This window comes from Hevea brasiliensis, unplaced genomic scaffold (assembly GCF_030052815.1).
Source record: "Hevea brasiliensis isolate MT/VB/25A 57/8 unplaced genomic scaffold, ASM3005281v1 Scaf332, whole genome shotgun sequence".
NCBI lineage: Eukaryota > Viridiplantae > Streptophyta > Magnoliopsida > Malpighiales > Euphorbiaceae > Hevea > Hevea brasiliensis.
Genome location: NW_026614843.1, coordinates 20768 through 40020, shown reverse-complemented (window position 1 = coordinate 40020; position 19253 = coordinate 20768). Strand labels below are relative to the sequence as shown.

Genomic DNA, 19253 nt, shown 5'->3' with positions numbered 1-19253 from the left:
GTTACACCTTCATCCTTGAAGGTCTAGCTTGTCGGGAAGCTATCTCAATAGCTAAAAGTAAAGGATTCCAAAGCATTATCATAGAAGGCAATTCCCAAACAGTGATAAACAATCTCAATGGTCCTTCTATTCCATAGAATATCCAAGGAATTATTCAAGATGCTTTGTATTTTACTCAGTATTTTTTATCTTCCCTTTTCTATTTTGTTAGAAGAGATAGAAACAAGGCAACCCACACTTTAATCTCTAGTACCATGCAGAATGAGTTTTTCAAGTGGAATCCTCTGACACAATATTACTTTGTTTTTTATGATCTACTTTCTTAAGGCTTTTAATGGAATTATCTTTAAAAAAAAAAATCTCATGTTCATGAGATGATATTCGCATCAAAGCGATTGTTCAATGCTTTATGAGCTTAAAAAATGCAATTTTTATGTTATGAAAAGATATTTAATTATTAATTCAATAATTCAAAGTCAATTTTATATTATTAAAAAATTTCATAAGCACTAAAATAATAATTTCTTATAGGGTGTAATATTACCCTTATTAAAATTTATTATATTTATTATTAATTTTTTTTTCAATAATATAAGAAAATTTTATTAAATATATTTATTTATTATTATTTTATATTGACAATATAAGAAAATACATAAATAAACAGATTTATATTTAATGAATGCTAGAAAAGTTGTTAAAGTTATCATGATTTTGAAAAATTCATAAGATCTCATTAGTTAAATTAACCACCCAATAATTTTTTTTTATTCATAAAATTCGTATTTTCTTTTTAGAAAATGACTTCTCAATCGTTTATTCAACTTTCTACAACACAATTAAAAGGACAGACTATCCGATCATTAATTATTATTTTAATTAAAATCATGTATATCCGAAACATATGTATATACTGTTTATTGGTGGGTGTTCATGTGCATATTTATTAAAAAAAATCTAAACAGCAAGAGAAGAAAATATAAAGGTCACCAGCAGCCGACTTTGAGGACAAACATGTAATTCCATCAAACGCAGTAATATTGAGGCTGCTGATGTTACAGTAATAAACCACCAGTCAGTCGTGTGAGTGCAGGAGTTAGGGTTGTACAAAACCCTAGGCCTCACTCTCTGTGCTCTACTTTAAACCCTTTCTCTTCTTTACTCTCTTTTCCCGTCGCTTTGGTCTCTCTGTAGCATTGCGATCTTCAACCTTTCTCTATCTGCGTCTCTTTGCTTTATTAGAATCGAGCAATCCAGAGTTTTCTCGGTCTCTTATTCTATATCGGTGAGGTTTTCTTTAAGTTCTGAGTTTTTTTTTTTTTTTTTTGTTTAATGCCTATCATTGATTATTTTGGTTATTGAATCCCTTTGTTTCGTTTGTTCAGTAGGAGTATGTAGCGAGAAGTATCTGTAGTTTTCAATAGATAACTACTGAGAACCTATGAATATTTTATCGAATTTTCAGTTTGTATGTCTCTGTATGGTGATTTGTGTTAGTTTGATGAGTTTTTATCTTTGTCCCCCCTTTTTTTGGTGAGAATTTATATTTTAGATTGTGCGAAAGATTTTGGTGTCTGCTTTTTGGGAAAATCCAACTCTATTTTTTGCCGCTTTATATAATTCAACTTCAAAACCTAAAATTTTGATTTTTTTTTCCAATCCTTGCAATTTGTTAATAAATTATAGCATATTAGTTTATGATTTTGAATTTTCATAGCAAACTAAACAGTTTAGACCAACTACTTCTCTGATTTTGCTTAGTTTTTCTAATCCAGTATGGTATTGAGGTTATGGGTTCACTTAGTTACTCCAATCCAATATACTGTCGAGATAAAAATTAAGCTTTTTTCCCCCTTATGATGTGTACTTGTATGCCCTCACATGGGTTCTATTAGTTTTTTCTTAAAAATTCTGTTATATAAATTTGCACTCTGCATTTTGTTACTGCTCATGCATTTTGGTTCTATTAGTTCTTTTCTTAAAAATTCTGTTATATAAATTTGCACATTCTGCATTCTATTGCTGCTCGTGCATGTTGGTTTTCCTTTGATAGGGCACTACCTAGTGTCCTTGCCTTAAGCAGGTCAATTTTTATGGTATTTCAAACCTGAAAAACTAAAACAGTGATGCTTTCATGTTCTTGCAGTTCTTCAGAATGATTGCTGCTGAAACTGTAGTAGGAAAGAAGTTGAAAATAAAGTTTTCTACCAAAAGAATAGAATATGTTCCTGGGATAAGGGAATGTGAGTCTGGGCGAAATGTGGACAAGAACTATCATTCTCAGGCATGTGACATGCAGAATACGAAGCTGAAACCTGTGGTGCCTGGGGCTAATAAGCGTGGCCCATTGTGGGAAGTAGAGGGCCGACCAGAGAAGAAGCGGAAGATGGGCCGCAGTGTCACACATCAGTGTTTTTCCATTCTAAAATCTCTGATAAATAATCCATCTGGTTGGATTTTTAGGGAACCAGTGGATCCAGTGGCACTGAAAATTCCCGACTATTTTTCAATTATATCAAATCCTATGGATTTAGGGACAATAAAATCTAAGCTGGAGAAGAATCAGTATTCTGGAACTGAAGAGTTTGCTGCTGATGTCAGACTGACATTCTCAAATGCTATGCTATATAATCCTCCAACAAATTATGTCCACCAAGTGGCAGAGTCACTGAATAAGATTTTTGAGACTAAGTGGAAGTCACTACAGGAAAAATGGAATCATGAAATATCAGAGTCTGGTGGTGGAAAAATTTTGAGCAGGAAGCCAAAGGAAATTAGTGCCACAAGACAGAATTGTCCTGAAACATCCCGTTTGCGCAATGTTCTTTTACCCAAGATGTCAAAACCATCTGAATACAAGGCAATGAGGAGTTCTTCAAATGCAAAAGCTGCAGAAGTATGTTGCTCCTTACCTAACAATCTTTGTATTTTTGCCATCTCCTATTATATATGTAAGTGTGTGCAGTCATGCATTTGTGTCTCTGTGTATTTGGATGCATTTGTAATATATTCCTGCTGTATATTGTTAAAGTGTGTATTTATTTATACTTTGTTTGTACACAGGTAAAGCTTTTTAAGCCTGCAGAAAACTGCATGCACAAGGCATTACTGCTAAATTCTTGCAAAGGTATGAAGTTGCGGAACACAGTTTCTGCTTTATGGCTCTTTATTGGAGCTAATCTGCAGTGTCTGCTTTATGGGTCTTTATTGGAGCTAATCAGCAGTGTGTCTCATAGGCACTAGTGGTGGCAAATGTGCTTGTTGCCCTGTCAGTGTCAAGCCATCGAGCCCAGTTGTTAGTGAATGTGTTACAAGTGTTAGAAGTGCTTTTCAATGTTGCCTTCCCAGTGACTCAACCCATGCTTCCTCTGGTTGTTAGTTGATCTTTTTCCCTTCCTGTTATTGTTTTTAAAACCCTGTATTTTGTTTGACAACCTTACTTAATTTCCCCCATTTGTGTAGATATATCTTCTGAGAGGTCATTGAGCAGAGATGATACTGCATGTGGCACTGATGCCTCAAAACTGGTATTTCATTATGTCCATTTTTATTATTTCTGTTTAGTGCCAATGCACTGCAAGGTGTGATTGAAACTGTGTTCAAATATAGGATTATCATGGGAAAAGCATGTCAGCTTCACAGATGAGCAAGTCAGATCCAGATTCTGATGGTGAGAGAATCTTCTGCTTTGTTCTTTTCTGATATTCCACTGCTTAGAGTTGGGTGACCTGATCATTTGGGTTGCTGTTGGGATCTATGTAAAGGGGCTGTAAGTACTTTGGATGATGAAAATGCATACCCTAGTTTACAGCTCATTACTCCTGCAACAGACGCAACTTCTCGAGAAGGTTGGTTGTTTATCTTAATTATAAAGCCTGGGGTAAAGGCTAACTGTTAACTTTAGCTTCTCTTGGTATGTCAGCTTTATGAAGTTTTTCCTTGTTTGGTTTAGGATGGAGACCTACTTGTGATGTACAACTGTCTTCAGCAAAGGCCCTTCGTGCTGCAATGCTAAAGTATCGATTTGCAGATACTATCTTAAAAGCACAGCATAAGACACTTCTAGATCATGTAAGGACTCTTTTCTCTTTTCTTTATTTCTTTCATTCTTTGGCATTTGTGGGTTAGGGAATTGGTTTGTGATTTTGATGTTAAATTGTAATGTCTACTTAATGTGGGTGAGAAGGATAATGGTTTATTGCCTGATTTTTCATGCAGACTTTTTCTTGTTATCAGGGTGATAAGGCTGATCCTGTGAAGATGCAGCAGGAGAAGGAAAGATTGGAAAGGAGGCAGCGTGAAGGTGATATACGCAACTTTATAATTAAGTATCACAAATTAAATTTGATGGTTTATTTAGGCATCGAGTGCATTGCTGACCGTTTCTGGCCCCTTTTGGACACACAACAAAAATGAAAAACACTCTCAGTTCCTTTGGTATTTTTTGAGTATGCCCTACTATGTTAGTTGTTCCAGTTTTAAATGGGCTGGCTGGGGAAAATGTTGTGGAAATTGAAATTTTCTGGTGTATGCAAGGATAGTATAGTTAAATTTGGTAGGATTTTTTTTTTTTTTTTTTGAGAAAAATATAAATTTATTAATAATATCAAAACTTTAAGTATTACAAATAATTACATGAGGAACAAGGCCCACTCCTGTAGATCAGGCATAAGACTTGCTATCATAGACAATAAAATTCGTTGATCTTTTAATATAATAATATTATATCTTTCTGCTTGAAGATGATCTTGACAAAAGATATAAATATTTCAAGTAGCCACTGGTCCTTTGTTTGATTTGCATGACAAAATAAAATCTCTGAATTTTTTATACCTGGATTGTTTTTCATATCTCTCTGATGGTTTATTTTTGTTATTTTTAATTGTTGAATGGTGGTGGAATGAGGAAGTACAAAAGGCAGTGAAGAGAAAAAGGGAATGGTATAAGAAATTACCTAAATGTGATAATAATGAGGCATATGAACAGTACAAGATAGCAAAGAAAGAGGCAAAAAAGGCAGTTAGTCAAGCAAGAACACAGGCCTTTGAAAAGTTATATGAGAAACTTGGAACTAAAGAAGGAGGGAAAGATATTTATAGATTAGCAAGGAGGAGAGAAAGGAAATGTCAATATCTCAATCAAGTTAGGTGCATTAATGATAAAGAAGGAAAAATGTTGATGAAAGATGAGGACATTAAAGAAAGATGGAGAAATTATTTTAATGATCTCTTTAATAATAGTCAAAATGGTAATAGCGTGAATATAGATTATAGAACAGTAGAAAAGAATGTGAATTATACTAGAAGGATTAGATCTTTAGAAGTAAAGGAAGCACTTAAGAGAATGAAAGCGGGTAAAGCCTGTGGACCCGATGAAATACCAATTGAAGTGTGAAAGTATTTGGGAGATATGAGAATGGCGTGGTTAACTAAATTATTTAATAAGATTCTAAACTCAAAGAAAATGAGGAAGAGTATTTTAGTACCTATTTTTAAAAATAAGGGAGACATACAGAGTTGCTCAAACTATAGGGGAATTAAACTCATGAGTCATACTATGAAGTTGTGGGAGAGAGTTGTGGAGCATCGACTACGTCATGATACTTCTATCTCTCTCAATCAATTTGGTTTCATGCCCGGTCGTTTAACTATGGAAGCGATCTTTCTCATTAGGAGCTTGATGTAGAAATATAGAGATGTGAAGAAGATCTACACATGGTTTTTATTGATTTGGAGAAGGCTTATGATAGTGTTCCAAGAGAGGTCTTATGGAATGTATTAGAACAAAAGAGGGTATCTATTAGATACATACAAGTATTGAAAGATATGTATGAAGGAGCAGCTACTATTGTGCGCACAGTGGGAGGGGACACAAGAGATTTTTCGATCTTAATTGAATTACACCAAGGATTAGCCATAAGCCCTTATCTTTTTACATTAGTTTTAGATGAACTGACGAAACATATACAAGAGAGTATTCCTTGGTGCATGATGTTTGCGGATGATATTGTTCTGATAGATGAGACACGAGGAGTCAATAGAAAGCTATAACTTTGGAGAAGTACTCTAGAGTCAAAGGGTTTTAAGTTAAGTAGAACGAAGACAGAATATCTGCATTGCAAGTTCAGTGAAGGCCAAACTGTTGATAGGGAAGGAGTTGGTTTGAATGGAGTGGTACTGTCCCAAAGTAATCACTTTAAATATCTAGGCTCAGTCCTTCAAGTAGATGGGGGATGTGAGGAGGATGTTAGTCATAGGATTAAAGTCGGATGGTTGAAGTGGAGACGGGCTACGGGAGTTTTATGTGATCGTAAGATTCCCAATAAATTGAAAGGAAAATTTTACCTTACTGCCATACGACCGGTTATGTTATATGGTAGTGAGTGTTGGGCACTGAAAGAGTCGTATGCATCTAAGATAAGAGTTGCAGAGATGAGAATGTTAAGGTGGATGAGTGGCCATACTAGATTAGATAAAGTCCGTAATGAGAGTATTAGAGAAAAAGTAGGAGTGGTGCCAATTGAAAATAAGTTGAGAGAAGGGAGATTGAGGTTGTTTGGTCATGTGAAGCATAGATATACGGAGACTCCAGTTAGACAAGTAGAACACATTAGGTTAGAGGATAGAAAGAAAAAAAGGGGTAGGCCTAAATTGACTTGGAGGAGAGTAGTACAACATGACCTAGAAGCATTACACATTTCTGAGGATTTAATCCAAAATCTTTCAGAGTGGAGAAAGCGAATCCATATAGCCGACCCCAAATTTTTGAGATAAAGGCTTAGTTGAGTTGAGTTGAGTTGAGCTGTAATTGTTGAGACGTCAAATTTTTATTGAAAAGGCTTGATATCCCGAGTATTTAAGATATGTTGATGAAATGCTCAAGGATAAAGGAGTCTCTTACGAGCTATGTGCAATTTTGTATGCATACCATCAAGTGTAAGTTAATACTACTAGATGACGTGTATGTTATCATTACTTTTCTATTCATTTTCATGTTCTAGAGGTTATTTTGGTTGACCTTGGAATTGGACCTAATGCAAGTTGAGTTAAGCAGTTAAATGCTATAATTTAGAGCACTTCCATATGGAGTGAATCAACAGTCAATGACATTTGACTTTGTAAAGATCTGTAGCATTGGTTTTGAATCTAAAATTGTTGAAAATATGGATGTGTGGAATGATCACATTCACATAGCATTTTATTCAACAAATTATCTTTTTGCTATCTGGAGAGGAAATTCTAATTACCTTGTATTTCAGTAATTTGGCATTAACAACAAATTGTTTCCTTGAATTAATAAAATTTGCGCAAAAATTACCATGTTTCTTTTTAGGTATGATTTGGATACTTGCAGTTGTGCATATTTTTGTTGTTCCAGGCAGAATAGTTCTTACTGGTTGTTCAAATCTTTGCAATTATTAGATGGTCGTAATTTCATGGACGTTTACAGACTGTCAAATTTTATGGTTTAAGCTTTTCCCCTTTTCGTATCAGTCATGTTTTATGTAAAATGTGAGCATCTGTCTTGGGTGCTAGCTTGATGATTTTGATTTATAACCATACAGAGAAGGCTTCGATTGAAGCCCAAATGAGAGCTGCTGAAGCTGCCTCACAAAAGAGGGAAGAACTGGAATTGAAAATACATAGGGAGAAAGAAAGAGAAGCAGCTCGAGTTGCATTGCAGAAGGTTTGCCTTTTAGCAATTTTCCTGTCAATATTTAGGTTCAGCTTCGTTTTATAGCTTTATACATGGTAGTCTTGAACAATGTTTGCCGCCTTTGTTTTTATGGACCTCCATCCAGATGGGAAAAACTGTCAACATTGAGCAGAACCTGGAGATTCTAAAAGAACTTGAGATGCTTTGTGGGGGTTCCCTATCATATAATTTTCGCATTGGAGCTTACTCGAGGAGCCCACTGGAGCGGTTGGGTTTGTTTATAAAGGATGATATTTGGGATGAGGATGAAATGGTACTTAATGGGGAGGAAGAGGAGGGAGAAATATTTCCATGAATATTAGACCATTGACTGTTAATGAGAAATTCTATTTTATTTTTTCCCTTTCTGTCTGTTAATAGGTTGGCAGTGAGGAGCACAAGAGAAACATTATTTGTAAATGAATGTATTTTTGTAGGAACGAGCTGGGGTTGGCTTTGTAATCAATGGTAGTATTTATAGGAGGATGAATATAAAATAGTTGAATCTTTTAACTTTGATACTCTTTTCGTTGCTTAATGTTAGCCAAGAAAAAGAAGAAAGCGTTGTACTGACGCATTTCATAGTCTTTATCCTGTATAATGTATTTCCATTTAATTGTGTAATATTAATACCGTAAAGAAAGCACATTGGCCTCCTCTGCTGGCGTATTTTCTGTCGGATTAGTCATTTATTTGCTCTTTTGAATGAAATTAATATTGTCATAAGAAAAAAGGTCGCATGCATTGGTTATGGTAACCTAAAGTTGATCACTCTCCTTCATTCCTACCTACCAGATTTTGCTTGGATTAAAAGATGGGACAAAAAGCTCTTAAAAAATGGATTTCAATGAAATCAGTATTACATATCCAAGTAAAAATCCTCCAGCAAAAGGCTTAAAAAAAAAAAAAAAAAAAAAACCATTCGCAATATGTTCTAAAGATTTAAGCTGTCACAGATGTTGGCTTCTTGTAAGGCATTCAGGCCACCCTTAGCATCATGAAAGCATTTTCCTATGCTCTGTACAACTCATATTGTGTATCGATTCTTGGCATTTCTGTCAAGCTTCTTTGCATCCTCCTGAAACAGCAGATCAGCACACAATCTCATGTTTCTCCACTTGGTGTGAAACAATTAAATACTTCATCAAATACATGGTTTAAAAAATAACAAAATAATAGAACTCTCACATGGAATATAAACCCAATAGTATCATTGTAGTCAAGAAATTCCTTCCATTGTTTTCCAATGCTTAGCTGCAAAGAGATAGTTAATGTCAGACTTTATCCAATCTGTAAAATTACTGATAACAAGTGTGAATGATCAACTATTGTATTGGTAAAAGACATCAGGTTCTACTTTTTAACAGAGTATCCAGAACAAACAACAGAATTGACAGTTCTGTACGAGTTCCACAAGAATATAACCAAACGGGTCTAAGCAGATTTGGACAAGCATTAATTTTTTCCCCGCCATAAAAAATGCAAGCAGTTACCTGAGCAGCTTCATTTGAAGCATTCTTGGTCCAAAGAGCTATCTTTTCCTGCTTCGTTCTGACATTGACAACTGCTCCACAGATTTCATCTCCATGATCAAACTGTTCTCCAATCATAGCCAGCAACTAATAAAAGAAAGTAAAGAAAATAAGAAGATCCACCATATAACAGTTACTGTTATTTAATAACTCATAACAATATAGAAACATACCGTATACAACCAACTGGTGTCAGATTTCCCTCTACCACTAAAAGCTACAGTCCACTTCCCTCCATTAGCACAAACAGGGTCCTCCCATTTTGGCTCAATTTTATGTTTGAAACAGTAAAAGTCAGCGCCCCCAGCCAGCTTGCTTGGATGATGGATATTATTGTAAATGCTAAATACAAGATAAATTTCATGCCTTAACTTATCAGAATGATTTCCATACCAAGAGTAAGTAAAAGATAGCAGGTGAAATCTCATACTTGAATAACAAACTAAACTGATAGATATTAGAAAACCGTTAGCCAGAGTTAACAGTTTCCTCTCCTTGGCAGTTTATTAGATTCTAGTTTTGTCCAATGTATGTTGTAATAAGATAAATCACTTATACAAAATGAATAAATATTTATTTTCTGTCTTAATATGGAAATATTAAAGTGATATCATAAAAGCTTTAGAAGAATAATCATATAACTTTATGACAACAAAGACGCAAAATACAATGATAAGAAATTTTTTCCAATGAATTCCTCTAAATTTGAATTTTATATGCATGATTAAAATTACGCAGATGCGCGCGCGTGACCTCCCAAAGGGGAGATGTAATGATCATGATGAGAATGAAGATCCAACTTCAAAAGAATTATCCATGTTTAGATTCCTAGTCCTCAACACAAGATAAGGTAATGTTAATTAAATGCGTTCTCCCCATGTGCGTAGGTACACACATACAGTTCACTCTTTAACAGTAGATTTTGATCATATAATTCAAAAATTTATCCAATTATTCTATGAAACATACAGACATTGAGACGGGCTTAAAATTGGATGCAAGCAATATCCAGCCAATTAAAGTACAAGTTAACGATCACAGCACTTGGTTAAATCAATAACCGGGCTTCCACAAATCCAAAATTAGCAAACACAAGTACACACTGTTTACTTATTGGTATCACTTAACACCCATCAGTCTTGAAAAATACTACATCAAACAGGAAATTTTAATTCCTTTGAACAAATACCTAACTAAATTACCGCCCTTTACATTAAGAAAAAGAGCCTTTAATTGTTCTAAGATAATACAATGGAAACAAAAGAAAGCATCCAACAATTGGCTACCATATTAAAGCAGTTTAAAAATCAGTGCTCTTGAACATCCCCCTAATATTTGGAGATAAATATTTCTTAATGAGGTCAATGCACAAGTGCAAACTATATATCATTCAAGAAAATCAAGAATAGCAATTATAACACCTCTATGATAATATATCCAAAAATTCCACCAAAGTCCTATCAGCCACGTAATTGACATCGAAGAAAAATAATGAACTAAAAATGCTACCAAAAATCATTTCCCGTTCACCAATTTTGCAATTTCTCACTGAATTCAGATTATCATTTCCATGGAAACACGAATCTCAATTCTTTTCTCTCATTTCTTTTTCTCAAAGGCATTCCATAACCTCCCTTCGCACCAAGGATCAGATATCTATAACTTTTTTTTAAGGAAAAAAAAAAGCAAATTCACCAGATTTCTATTTCCTCAACGAAAAAACCAAAATATTGGAATCTCAAATCCCTTTCGTTTCCATCAATTTTATCATCGACCGAGCAAAAAAATCAAAGCCAGAAATAGAAACAAAAATAGCAAAAGAAGAGAATAAGATCTCTGACCTCCAAAAGTCCTCAACAGTAGCAAAAGTATAGATAGAGCGCATAGAGCTTCCCCAGGCGGCTTGCTTAGACTTAGCAGAAGGGTTATCAAACCAAAATGTCCATTGATGCTCGAGAGGGTGCGGCTGGTAGGTTACAGCGCTCGATTTCTTAGCCGACGATTCCTCATCATCCACGATCTCCCCTTCTTCCAGCTCATCACCGTTAACGTCATCTTGTGCGCTAGGGTTAGGATTAAGGTTTGGATTCAGTGTTTCTCCTGTAGTTGATTTCAATGGCTCTTCCGCCGCCATTTTTGCGTTAATTTTCTCTGCTGCAGCTGCTTCTCCTTACTCTTGGTTTGTTATGGTAGGTTATGGAGAGAGACAGAGAGAGAGAGAGATCCAGATCGTAGAGTTGGATCGGGTACAATTATAACCCTAAATCGAAATTTGTGGGTGTGACATATGGGCTGAAAGCCCAAATGATATACCCAATGGGCTCACCATATGACAAAGAGTAACCTATTCTTCTTTTTTTAATCCATCATTAGATTGCTCCATATTTATTTTATAAGCAAAACTTTTTTTTTTAGTGTATGAAAATTTTACATAACTATTGCTGGAGAATTCATGTTCGATTCTTAGAAAAAACATTATTAAAAAGAGTAATCACAAATTTTAAAGAAATTAATTTTATGTGCAATCATAAAATGAATATAAAATGATACCCTGATAAATAAATAAATAAATAAATTATACGTTATCTATTTAATTTCTTACTTTCCATGCCAACTGTTGTTTAGGTATATATGCAACAAACATTGATTTTTAATATTCTTATATTTTTTTTTAATTTAAAGGAGATGGAAATTAATTAATTGATTAGTTAATCAATTAATCAATTAAGTGGTTGGCTTCACTCTATTTATTTAATTTTTCCCCCTAATATTGAGGATATATTAAATTATATAATTATCAATATTTGGGCAACATATTTATTCATTTTTTTAATGTTCATTTATATTTAAAATTAAAGTATTATTGAGTGTACTGATAGATATCATTAACAAGGGATAGATTCTATTTTGTTAGGCTGAGACATGGCCAATATCTCATTGAAAGAAGTGTATGACCAACGAAATTTTATTTCGTATCAAACTTCATTGATGACCAACTTATTCAACTAACTATTTTTTTTTAATTATTTTTAAAATTTTTATAAGAAATAAAATTGTCAATATTTAAATATTTCAACTTCTTGTATTATGAGATAAACATTCAATTAGGTTACTTAGTCAATAGCTTCTAAATGTGTCAATTACACCCTATTTAATAAATTTGGGTATATTTTATTTTAAACAGTAATTTAGTAATCGAGTATTTGCTTTATAATATAAAAGATTAAATTCTTTTAAAAGTTTTAAAAGAATATATATATATATATATATATATGATATTCAATTATTAGAATACTCTTTATTTTTCTTTTTTTTTTTTTAAAAAAAAGCAATTATTAGACTACTCATTCAATAAATTCCAAATAAGCACATTATATCAAGAAATTTATGTGTAAATCTATCTAGTTATATGCCATTGTTTAGTAGTCCAATGATCACCTCATAGTATGAGAGATTAAAGGTTAAAACAGTTAAAACTTTTTAAAAAAATAAAGAAAAATATTTATATTTTATTTTAATATATATACTTTTTTTATTAATTAATAAAAAAAATCAAAGAATTATATACGTGTATGTATATATATAAGATGCATAAACTCAACTCAACCAAGTTTTTATTTCAAAAATTTGGGGTCAACTATATGGATTATCTTTTTTCACTCTAAACAATTTTGGATTAAATTCTCAGAAATGTGTAATACTTGTAGGTTATGTTGTACTACTCTCCTCCAAATCAGTTTAGACCTACCATTTCTTTTATTTTTATCCTCTAATCTAATGTATTTTATCTTGTAACAGGAATTGAATATGGTGAAGATCTATTAAAAATGAATGCCAATTAAGATGAGTTGTACCCTATAAATTGATAATTGATTAATAGAGTCGACAAACAATTTAAATTAATTGGACAATCCACATGCTTTAATATACGTAGTAATATTGAAGAGGAGAAAAGTAAGGGGACAAGACATTAATCATGCAGGCGTGGCCCTTTCGAGTCTTCATTGATTATATCTTGAATTTATATTCCTTATTTTGACACATGATACCAATGCATTTATATATATATATATATATATATATATTACATAATTGATGATCTTGTCTCTGCATGCAGCAACCAATATCCACATCTATATCTATTCAGTATAGTCACAATTGCACACCTATATATGCAACTCATAACTAGCTTTTATATATATATATATATATATATATATATATATTTTTTTTTTTTTTCAAGAGTTATTTCCAGTTTTCATATGATACATTTCTACAACTTTAAAAAGAATTAAAACAAAGAGATGAATGATCGAACGATCATATATACCCCAAACTATATGATGTCTAGCCTTAATTTCATTGACATTCAAGAGAGATTCATCTTATATAGGCATGGCTTAATATATAGAAATTTTTTTATTTAAATTTAATTTATTATAAACTCAAAATATAAAATAGATAATAATATTCATCTATTATATACATGGATATGTTTATACTTGAAATTCATGGTAGATTGAGCTAAATATGAAATAAAATATACTCTTTTATAATAAATACTTCATTTTTATTTCTATAAATATCTTTTATACATTGAAAAGATATATATTACACAAACCATAATACATTTTTTTTAATAAGCACAGAGACCATAATCCTGGGACTAATTTATTTTTCATTGCACATGCTTCATATATATACGATGGGTATAGTTTTTTTTTTCTTTTTTTTTATGTGTAATATATATTATCATCTCATCATAGATGGAGATTACATGTATAACATTAATTGATATGGATAGATAAATAGCTAATTGCCATCCTCAATCTGAACTTTCATATGCTCCAAGTATGATTTCCCATTGAGCTTACGAGAGAAGAAATCTTTGACATATTTTTCCATCCCAATTCTTCGAAATAATGGTGGGTTTTGAGGGTTAATCAGACTAGCTGCAGGCCCAACCTCTGCCTCAAATTTGGGGTTGACGAAAAATGCAATAGAAATCCGTTCTTTCTCTGAATTCACTGCTGCCCTGTGCTCGATGCTATGGTAGAGTCCATTGCTCAAAATCTTTAAAAAACCAAAAATAAATAAATAAATGGGTATGTCCACATTAATATCATAAATATAAATATATATGAAAATTTATTTCAAGATATGCACAATCCCTAAAGATCTTTCAAAAAAATAATTGATTAGATCATTGTTAGAAAATGTTAGGAATATTAATAGGTATATGTCATTGCATTATAGGTGCAACTATTATTATTTTAAATTATTTTGGAAAAGGAAATTAAACCAACAAAATAAACTATGAAGCTGACATTTAGCTAGGGTTTCTAGTTTCTATTAAAAAAAAATTAATACACAGACTAGATTCAATATATCACGTGTCTTTTTTTTTTGTCAAAATTAATTTTTTATACATGACTAATAATTTATTTATTTTTTATAGCATAATAATTAGTGTTTTCTTTCAGGGCAAGAGAGAAAGTTGAAGACGAAAATTAAATATGACAAACCTCAAGTATGTCTCCCACATTTACTACAAGAGAACCTTCGAGGAAGCTCACAGGGATCCAAACCCCATCCTTTTTAATCTGAAGACCATCCACCCCATTAATCTGATTGAGGATTGTGATGCCAGTTGCATCTGAATGAGGAAAAATGCCAAGAACTAGCTCTGGTTGTGGACATGGAGGATAATATGTCATCCTCACAGATTGCATCCCATCATCGAACATCTCCTCCATCTCCTTTCTGTCTATCTTCAAAGCTTTTGCCACAAACCCAACAAGCTTCATGGATAGTTTTTGCAGTTCGAGTATATAACTTTCCAAGTTATTTCTGTTTGCAGAACACAAAATTAGTTGATAATTAAATAAAATAATTATTATTTTTTATTAAGAGAAAGGAAAAGGTCAAAGAGAGAAGACCTCAGAGATGAAGGGAGCTCTGGGAGAAGGTGAGGCTTTCTCCTATGGATAGGGTTGGTTATCATGTAGAACCTATCACCCCAATCAAAAGTTCGTCCTATTGTGGCCACTGTTCCATACCCTTCAACATCACCTTGCCTTATCTTGTATTTCATTTTCTCCTCTAATGGAAGATTATAAAATTCTTCAATCTCGTTCCTCATATTTTCCAGCAATGAAGAGCTAACTCCATGATTCACCAACTGTTTAAACCCATGTGTATCTCACAGCAGTTAGATTAATATTATTCTATATTGGCTGTATTTGCACTCCTCCTTTTTAAAATCATACAGAAATTTTTTAATAAAATTAACAAATAAACATGGAAGGAAGGAAGTTTATCCAAAATCTTATGTTAATCATTTACGAAAACTCTAGGCGCTTTCCTCTCTGGATTATTGGATTCTTGAAATCAAATATATATACAACTACTTGAAGCTCTAACAACTGATGAAAGAAATTAAAAACCAGGAAAAAGAAAGATAAAATTGAGAAAAACATGGAAGAAGATAAACTTGGAAAAAAGAAAAAACCTGGAAAAGGCCCCATTCTTTGCAAGTAGAGTGCAACTTTTCAAGCTCCAAAGCTGCAGTTTCCTCTGAAAGCAGGAGTTTCAAGTCAATAGTGGGAACTGATGGAAAGCAATCTGCAGGCTTGAAGATTCCTTGATCAGATTGAACATAGCTTTGAGGGACTGAGACGAAAGGCTGTTTGATGAGCTCCTGAACACTGACCGCAGGGGGGAAGTTGTCAACGGTAGCAGTAGGAGATGCCATATTTAGCTTAGAAAGATTAGTGTGCAGCTATAGCACCATTTGATTGGAGCTGCATGCTTATATAGCCACAATAATTAGATAAATAATTTGGGATAAAACTAATTAAAATTTTCCAAGTCTTTCACTCACCTTTAACACGTCATCTTTAAGGATATGCATGTAGCAACTAGCAAGAACCAAATGAGTTAAGCTTGATCCGTCTTTTGACGGAAAATAATTTATTTTGAAATATATTTTGAGGAACTTTCTTTTTATGAAAAATGGAATTATTTTCTGCTAATTTTTGAAAAAATATTAGTTAGAAAATATTTTTCAATGTATTTGAAAAAATTATTTAAAAATTTTTAGGCTGAATATAAAAAAAAAATAAAGTGTGCTTATGACCCTTGGTATATATTAATGAATAAATATTTTATATTATTTTCTATATATTTATTTCTTTTTTACAAATTTAAAAAAGTAAATGTAAAATTTTGACTGAAATTTAAATTTTTAGGCTCATAATCTAAAAATAATTTTAATATTATTTAGTTAAATTTTGGACAAATATTTTTTATTTTGACATTTAATATTAATTATAGAAATAATTAATTTCTTTATAATTAAATTTTAGAATATACTTTAAATTTATTTAATTTTGTCTTTAATCATTTATTTTTTGTTATTCTTTAACAAAATGTGACCCTAAGTTTTAGAGAAAATATATTTCATTTTTAGATACAAATTTCAAATATGAATATTAAGTTACTATATTTTGCAAAAATAAAAAATCCAACATAAATAACTTTTATAAAAAATAATAATTTTATTGATTTGAAGAGTGATAGAGCACTTAATTTAGCCTATCAAGGAGAAGCACACTCCACTCTTCAACGGTTTATGTTTAATGTTTAACTTTATGGTCTTTTCATAAATTATATTAATTTGATAATTTTTAAATTTTAATTTTCAATTTTAAAAAAAATACACCTCATAAAATATGAATAAGGAGGAAGTAAATACTGGTAAGAATACTCATCGGTATACACCCAAAAGAAATGGATAAGGAGGGAGAGAGAGAAATAGAGAAAAAAAAAAATTAAAGAGAAGAAGAATCTCTCATTAAGGTAGGAATGGCAGTAAGGTGAATTGGGGATAGCTTCCCCCTTCTCGACCTCATAAGAGTTTGAGATCAAGGCGTGGACTTACTTGTTAGGGGGGTAAGGCAATGTGGATTACTCTATGGGACTTTTCCTTTATTTTAATTTATTGTTATATAATATAAATTTATTTATTAAAAAAAATTATAAGTTAAAAATATAAATTTTAAATATGATTTTAATAATATATTTATATTTTTTATTAAATTATAATATTTAAATATATAAAAATATATATATATATTATTTTTAATAAAAAATAATATATTATTATGCATATGAGTTATGAGAAAATGTTCCTATCTGGTCCATATAATATATTAAAATTAAAAATAAATTAATTAAATTTAAATCGAATCAGATAAGGTTGAATAATAATTGTGATTGCCACTATGAGGACCATAATATAATGGCAAGAAAAAATTATTTTTAATTAAGAAATACTTTTCACAGCATAAACGGAGCTAAGTATCAAGGGAAGATAAGGCAAGAACTTTTCTTTTAATTTTTATTTTATAATAATTAGAAGAAAGAAATGGGAGAGTAGCATGATGAGTTCTTTCTTTATGTCTGATCATGAACCCAATTCAATGAACCCCATTATTACAGGGAACAGCACAACACATCATCGAGAGATAGGTTGAGCTCAATCTCTCAATCCTCATTTAATTTAATAGCATATTGGGTCCATCAATAAATTTTAGTGTAGCAATATTATAGGTAATCTTATTTTTTTAATATTTTTAAAAATAAATAAAATTATATTTTAAATTTAAATATCTTCATTTATTTATTTTGAAATTTATTATATTTATAATTAAAAAAATTAACAACTCATTAATTATTATTTAATTTATTTGATTTTCATAATAAAAAAATTAACTTAGTAAAGGGTAATAAGTTTAAAACTAATTAGAATTAAATGAACGACTAATTATTCTTATTGCGTAGCCTAAATCTACATTAGTTCAGCCACTTGGACTTATGGTACGTTACATACATACGTGTTTATTTAAATATTTTATATTTAAAAAAAAAAGAAATAATGAAGATATATGTGAAGATGACATGGCATTAAAATTAGTGTTTTTTCGTGGTTCCAAGAGACATTAATCATAGAATTTTAAGAAAATGTATTATTGTAACAATTTTCATGTAATTGTAAGCAATATCACAGAAATTTCAAAGGTCGCACATCTTACATAGATCGGTTATAGATTAATCTTTGAGGTATTATCCGAGAAATTATATAATATATCACATATTTCATATAAGATGTAGGATAATTTATTTGGAATGATAAATTAATAATAAATAAATAAATAAATATTTAAAGTAATAAGTGTTAAGTATAATTATAAAATCTGTAACACTTTTAAAGAGAGAATTTAAATTCCATCTTAAGAGAATCCATTATTAAAAGTGATAATTTTAAATTTTGAAGATATTAATTTTCTATCAACCGTAAAAATTGTAATTTTAGATTGTTATTATCAATAATTTTTAATTGATATATTTAAATACTTTTAACCATAATAAATTAAAATTTATACATCTTTCTATCTTATTTATAATTTACATTTTTAAATTCGATTATTTTCATTACCTAAGTTTTGGAGGTTAGGTTTTGAAGTTTTTTTTTCGCTCGCATATATTCTCTTAGAGTGGATGAAATAAATTATGAAAGCATATTAAATTATAAAACATATAGTAAATTTTTTATTTTATTTTTCAATAATTGAAATTATAAAATACAAACTTCTTTTAATAAAAAAAATAATTGAAATTATAATATAAAGATATAATTACACCACTAAAAGTTTTAGCAGCATCACAAAATTTAGTGGCGTCAGTGGATCTAGAATTTTTTTATAGTCAATGTATAAAAAATAAATATATTAAATTTTAAAAATATAATATTAATTTTTTATAATTAGATTCAACGAAATTGACTATTTAAAAAAAACTATAAAAAAATACATATTTCTTTAAATAAATAATTAAATTATCAATTTTCACATTTAAAATTTACTATTTTATATCAATAAAGTTAATTATTAAAAAATTACACTAAAATTTAAAAAATAATAAATTTTAAAATAGACAACATGCTTTTTTGTGTTAACTAATTTT

General features: G+C 30.9%; 3 protein-coding genes across 5 annotated transcripts; 1 reads left to right on the top strand and 2 right to left on the bottom strand.

The window, feature by feature from the left end:
* Nucleotides 1-955: 955 nt before the first annotated feature.
* LOC131177106 (transcription factor GTE12-like) lies at nucleotides 956-8279 on the top strand. 3 transcript variants are annotated; one of them, XM_058142091.1, is made up of 11 exons: nucleotides 956-1083; nucleotides 2147-2896; nucleotides 3064-3127; nucleotides 3237-3371; nucleotides 3463-3527; nucleotides 3610-3670; nucleotides 3765-3848; nucleotides 3953-4071; nucleotides 4219-4303; nucleotides 7565-7686; nucleotides 7802-8279. In XM_058142091.1, the coding sequence occupies exons 2-11, from the start codon at nucleotides 2156-2158 to the stop codon at nucleotides 8009-8011; spliced, it is 1686 nt and encodes a 561-aa protein (XP_057998074.1). In that variant the 5' UTR covers nucleotides 956-1083; nucleotides 2147-2155; the 3' UTR covers nucleotides 8012-8279. The 3 variants fall into 3 exon arrangements, with proteins under 3 accessions (XP_057998074.1, XP_057998075.1, XP_057998073.1); XM_058142092.1 differs by lacking the exon at nucleotides 956-1083 and adding an exon at nucleotides 1090-1285 and having other exon boundaries at nucleotides 4237-4303; XM_058142090.1 differs by lacking the exon at nucleotides 956-1083 and adding an exon at nucleotides 1090-1285.
* Nucleotides 8280-8510: 231 nt separating this feature from the next.
* On the bottom strand, nucleotides 8511-11447 carry LOC131177108 (eukaryotic translation initiation factor 4E-1-like). The gene is made up of 5 exons (XM_058142094.1): nucleotides 11069-11447; nucleotides 9401-9569; nucleotides 9189-9314; nucleotides 8884-8949; nucleotides 8511-8773 (listed from the first exon to the last, which is right to left on the bottom strand). The coding sequence occupies exons 1-5, from the start codon at nucleotides 11359-11361 to the stop codon at nucleotides 8723-8725; spliced, it is 705 nt and encodes a 234-aa protein (XP_057998077.1). The 5' UTR covers nucleotides 11362-11447; the 3' UTR covers nucleotides 8511-8722.
* A 2328-nt stretch (nucleotides 11448-13775) lies between these two features.
* LOC131177107 (oxoglutarate-dependent flavonoid 7-O-demethylase 1-like) lies at nucleotides 13776-16019 on the bottom strand. The gene is made up of 4 exons (XM_058142093.1): nucleotides 15739-16019; nucleotides 15167-15408; nucleotides 14753-15077; nucleotides 13776-14300 (listed from the first exon to the last, which is right to left on the bottom strand). Exons 1-4 carry the CDS (start codon nucleotides 15979-15981, stop codon nucleotides 14040-14042), a joined length of 1071 nt encoding a protein of 356 aa, XP_057998076.1. The 5' UTR covers nucleotides 15982-16019; the 3' UTR covers nucleotides 13776-14039.
* Nucleotides 16020-19253: the final 3234 nt, after the last annotated feature.

Excerpts from the sequence above, each read along its gene's own strand:
- LOC131177106 (XM_058142091.1), top strand. The coding sequence starts at position 2,156 with ATGATTGCTGCTGAAACTGTAGTAGGAAAGAAGTTGAAAATAAAGTTT. Across the intron at positions 3,128-3,236 it reads ACTGCTAAATTCTTGCAAAG|GCACTAGTGGTGGCAAATGT; the intron begins GTATGAAGTTGC and ends TGTGTCTCATAG. Across the intron at positions 4,304-7,564 it reads GGAAAGGAGGCAGCGTGAAG|AGAAGGCTTCGATTGAAGCC; the intron begins GTGATATACGCA and ends ATAACCATACAG.
- LOC131177108 (XM_058142094.1), bottom strand. The coding sequence starts at position 11,361 with ATGGCGGCGGAAGAGCCATTGAAATCAACTACAGGAGAAACACTGAAT. Across the intron at positions 9,570-11,068 it reads ACTGTTGAGGACTTTTGGAG|CATTTACAATAATATCCATC; the intron begins GTCAGAGATCTT and ends TCTTGTATTTAG. Across the intron at positions 8,774-8,883 it reads CTATTGGGTTTATATTCCAT|GAGGATGCAAAGAAGCTTGA; the intron begins GTGAGAGTTCTA and ends CTGCTGTTTCAG.
- LOC131177107 (XM_058142093.1), bottom strand. The coding sequence starts at position 15,981 with ATGGCATCTCCTACTGCTACCGTTGACAACTTCCCCCCTGCGGTCAGT. Across the intron at positions 15,409-15,738 it reads AAGAATGGGGCCTTTTCCAG|TTGGTGAATCATGGAGTTAG; the intron begins GTTTTTTCTTTT and ends GGGTTTAAACAG. Across the intron at positions 15,078-15,166 it reads GAGCTCCCTTCATCTCTGAG|AAATAACTTGGAAAGTTATA; the intron begins GTCTTCTCTCTT and ends TTCTGCAAACAG.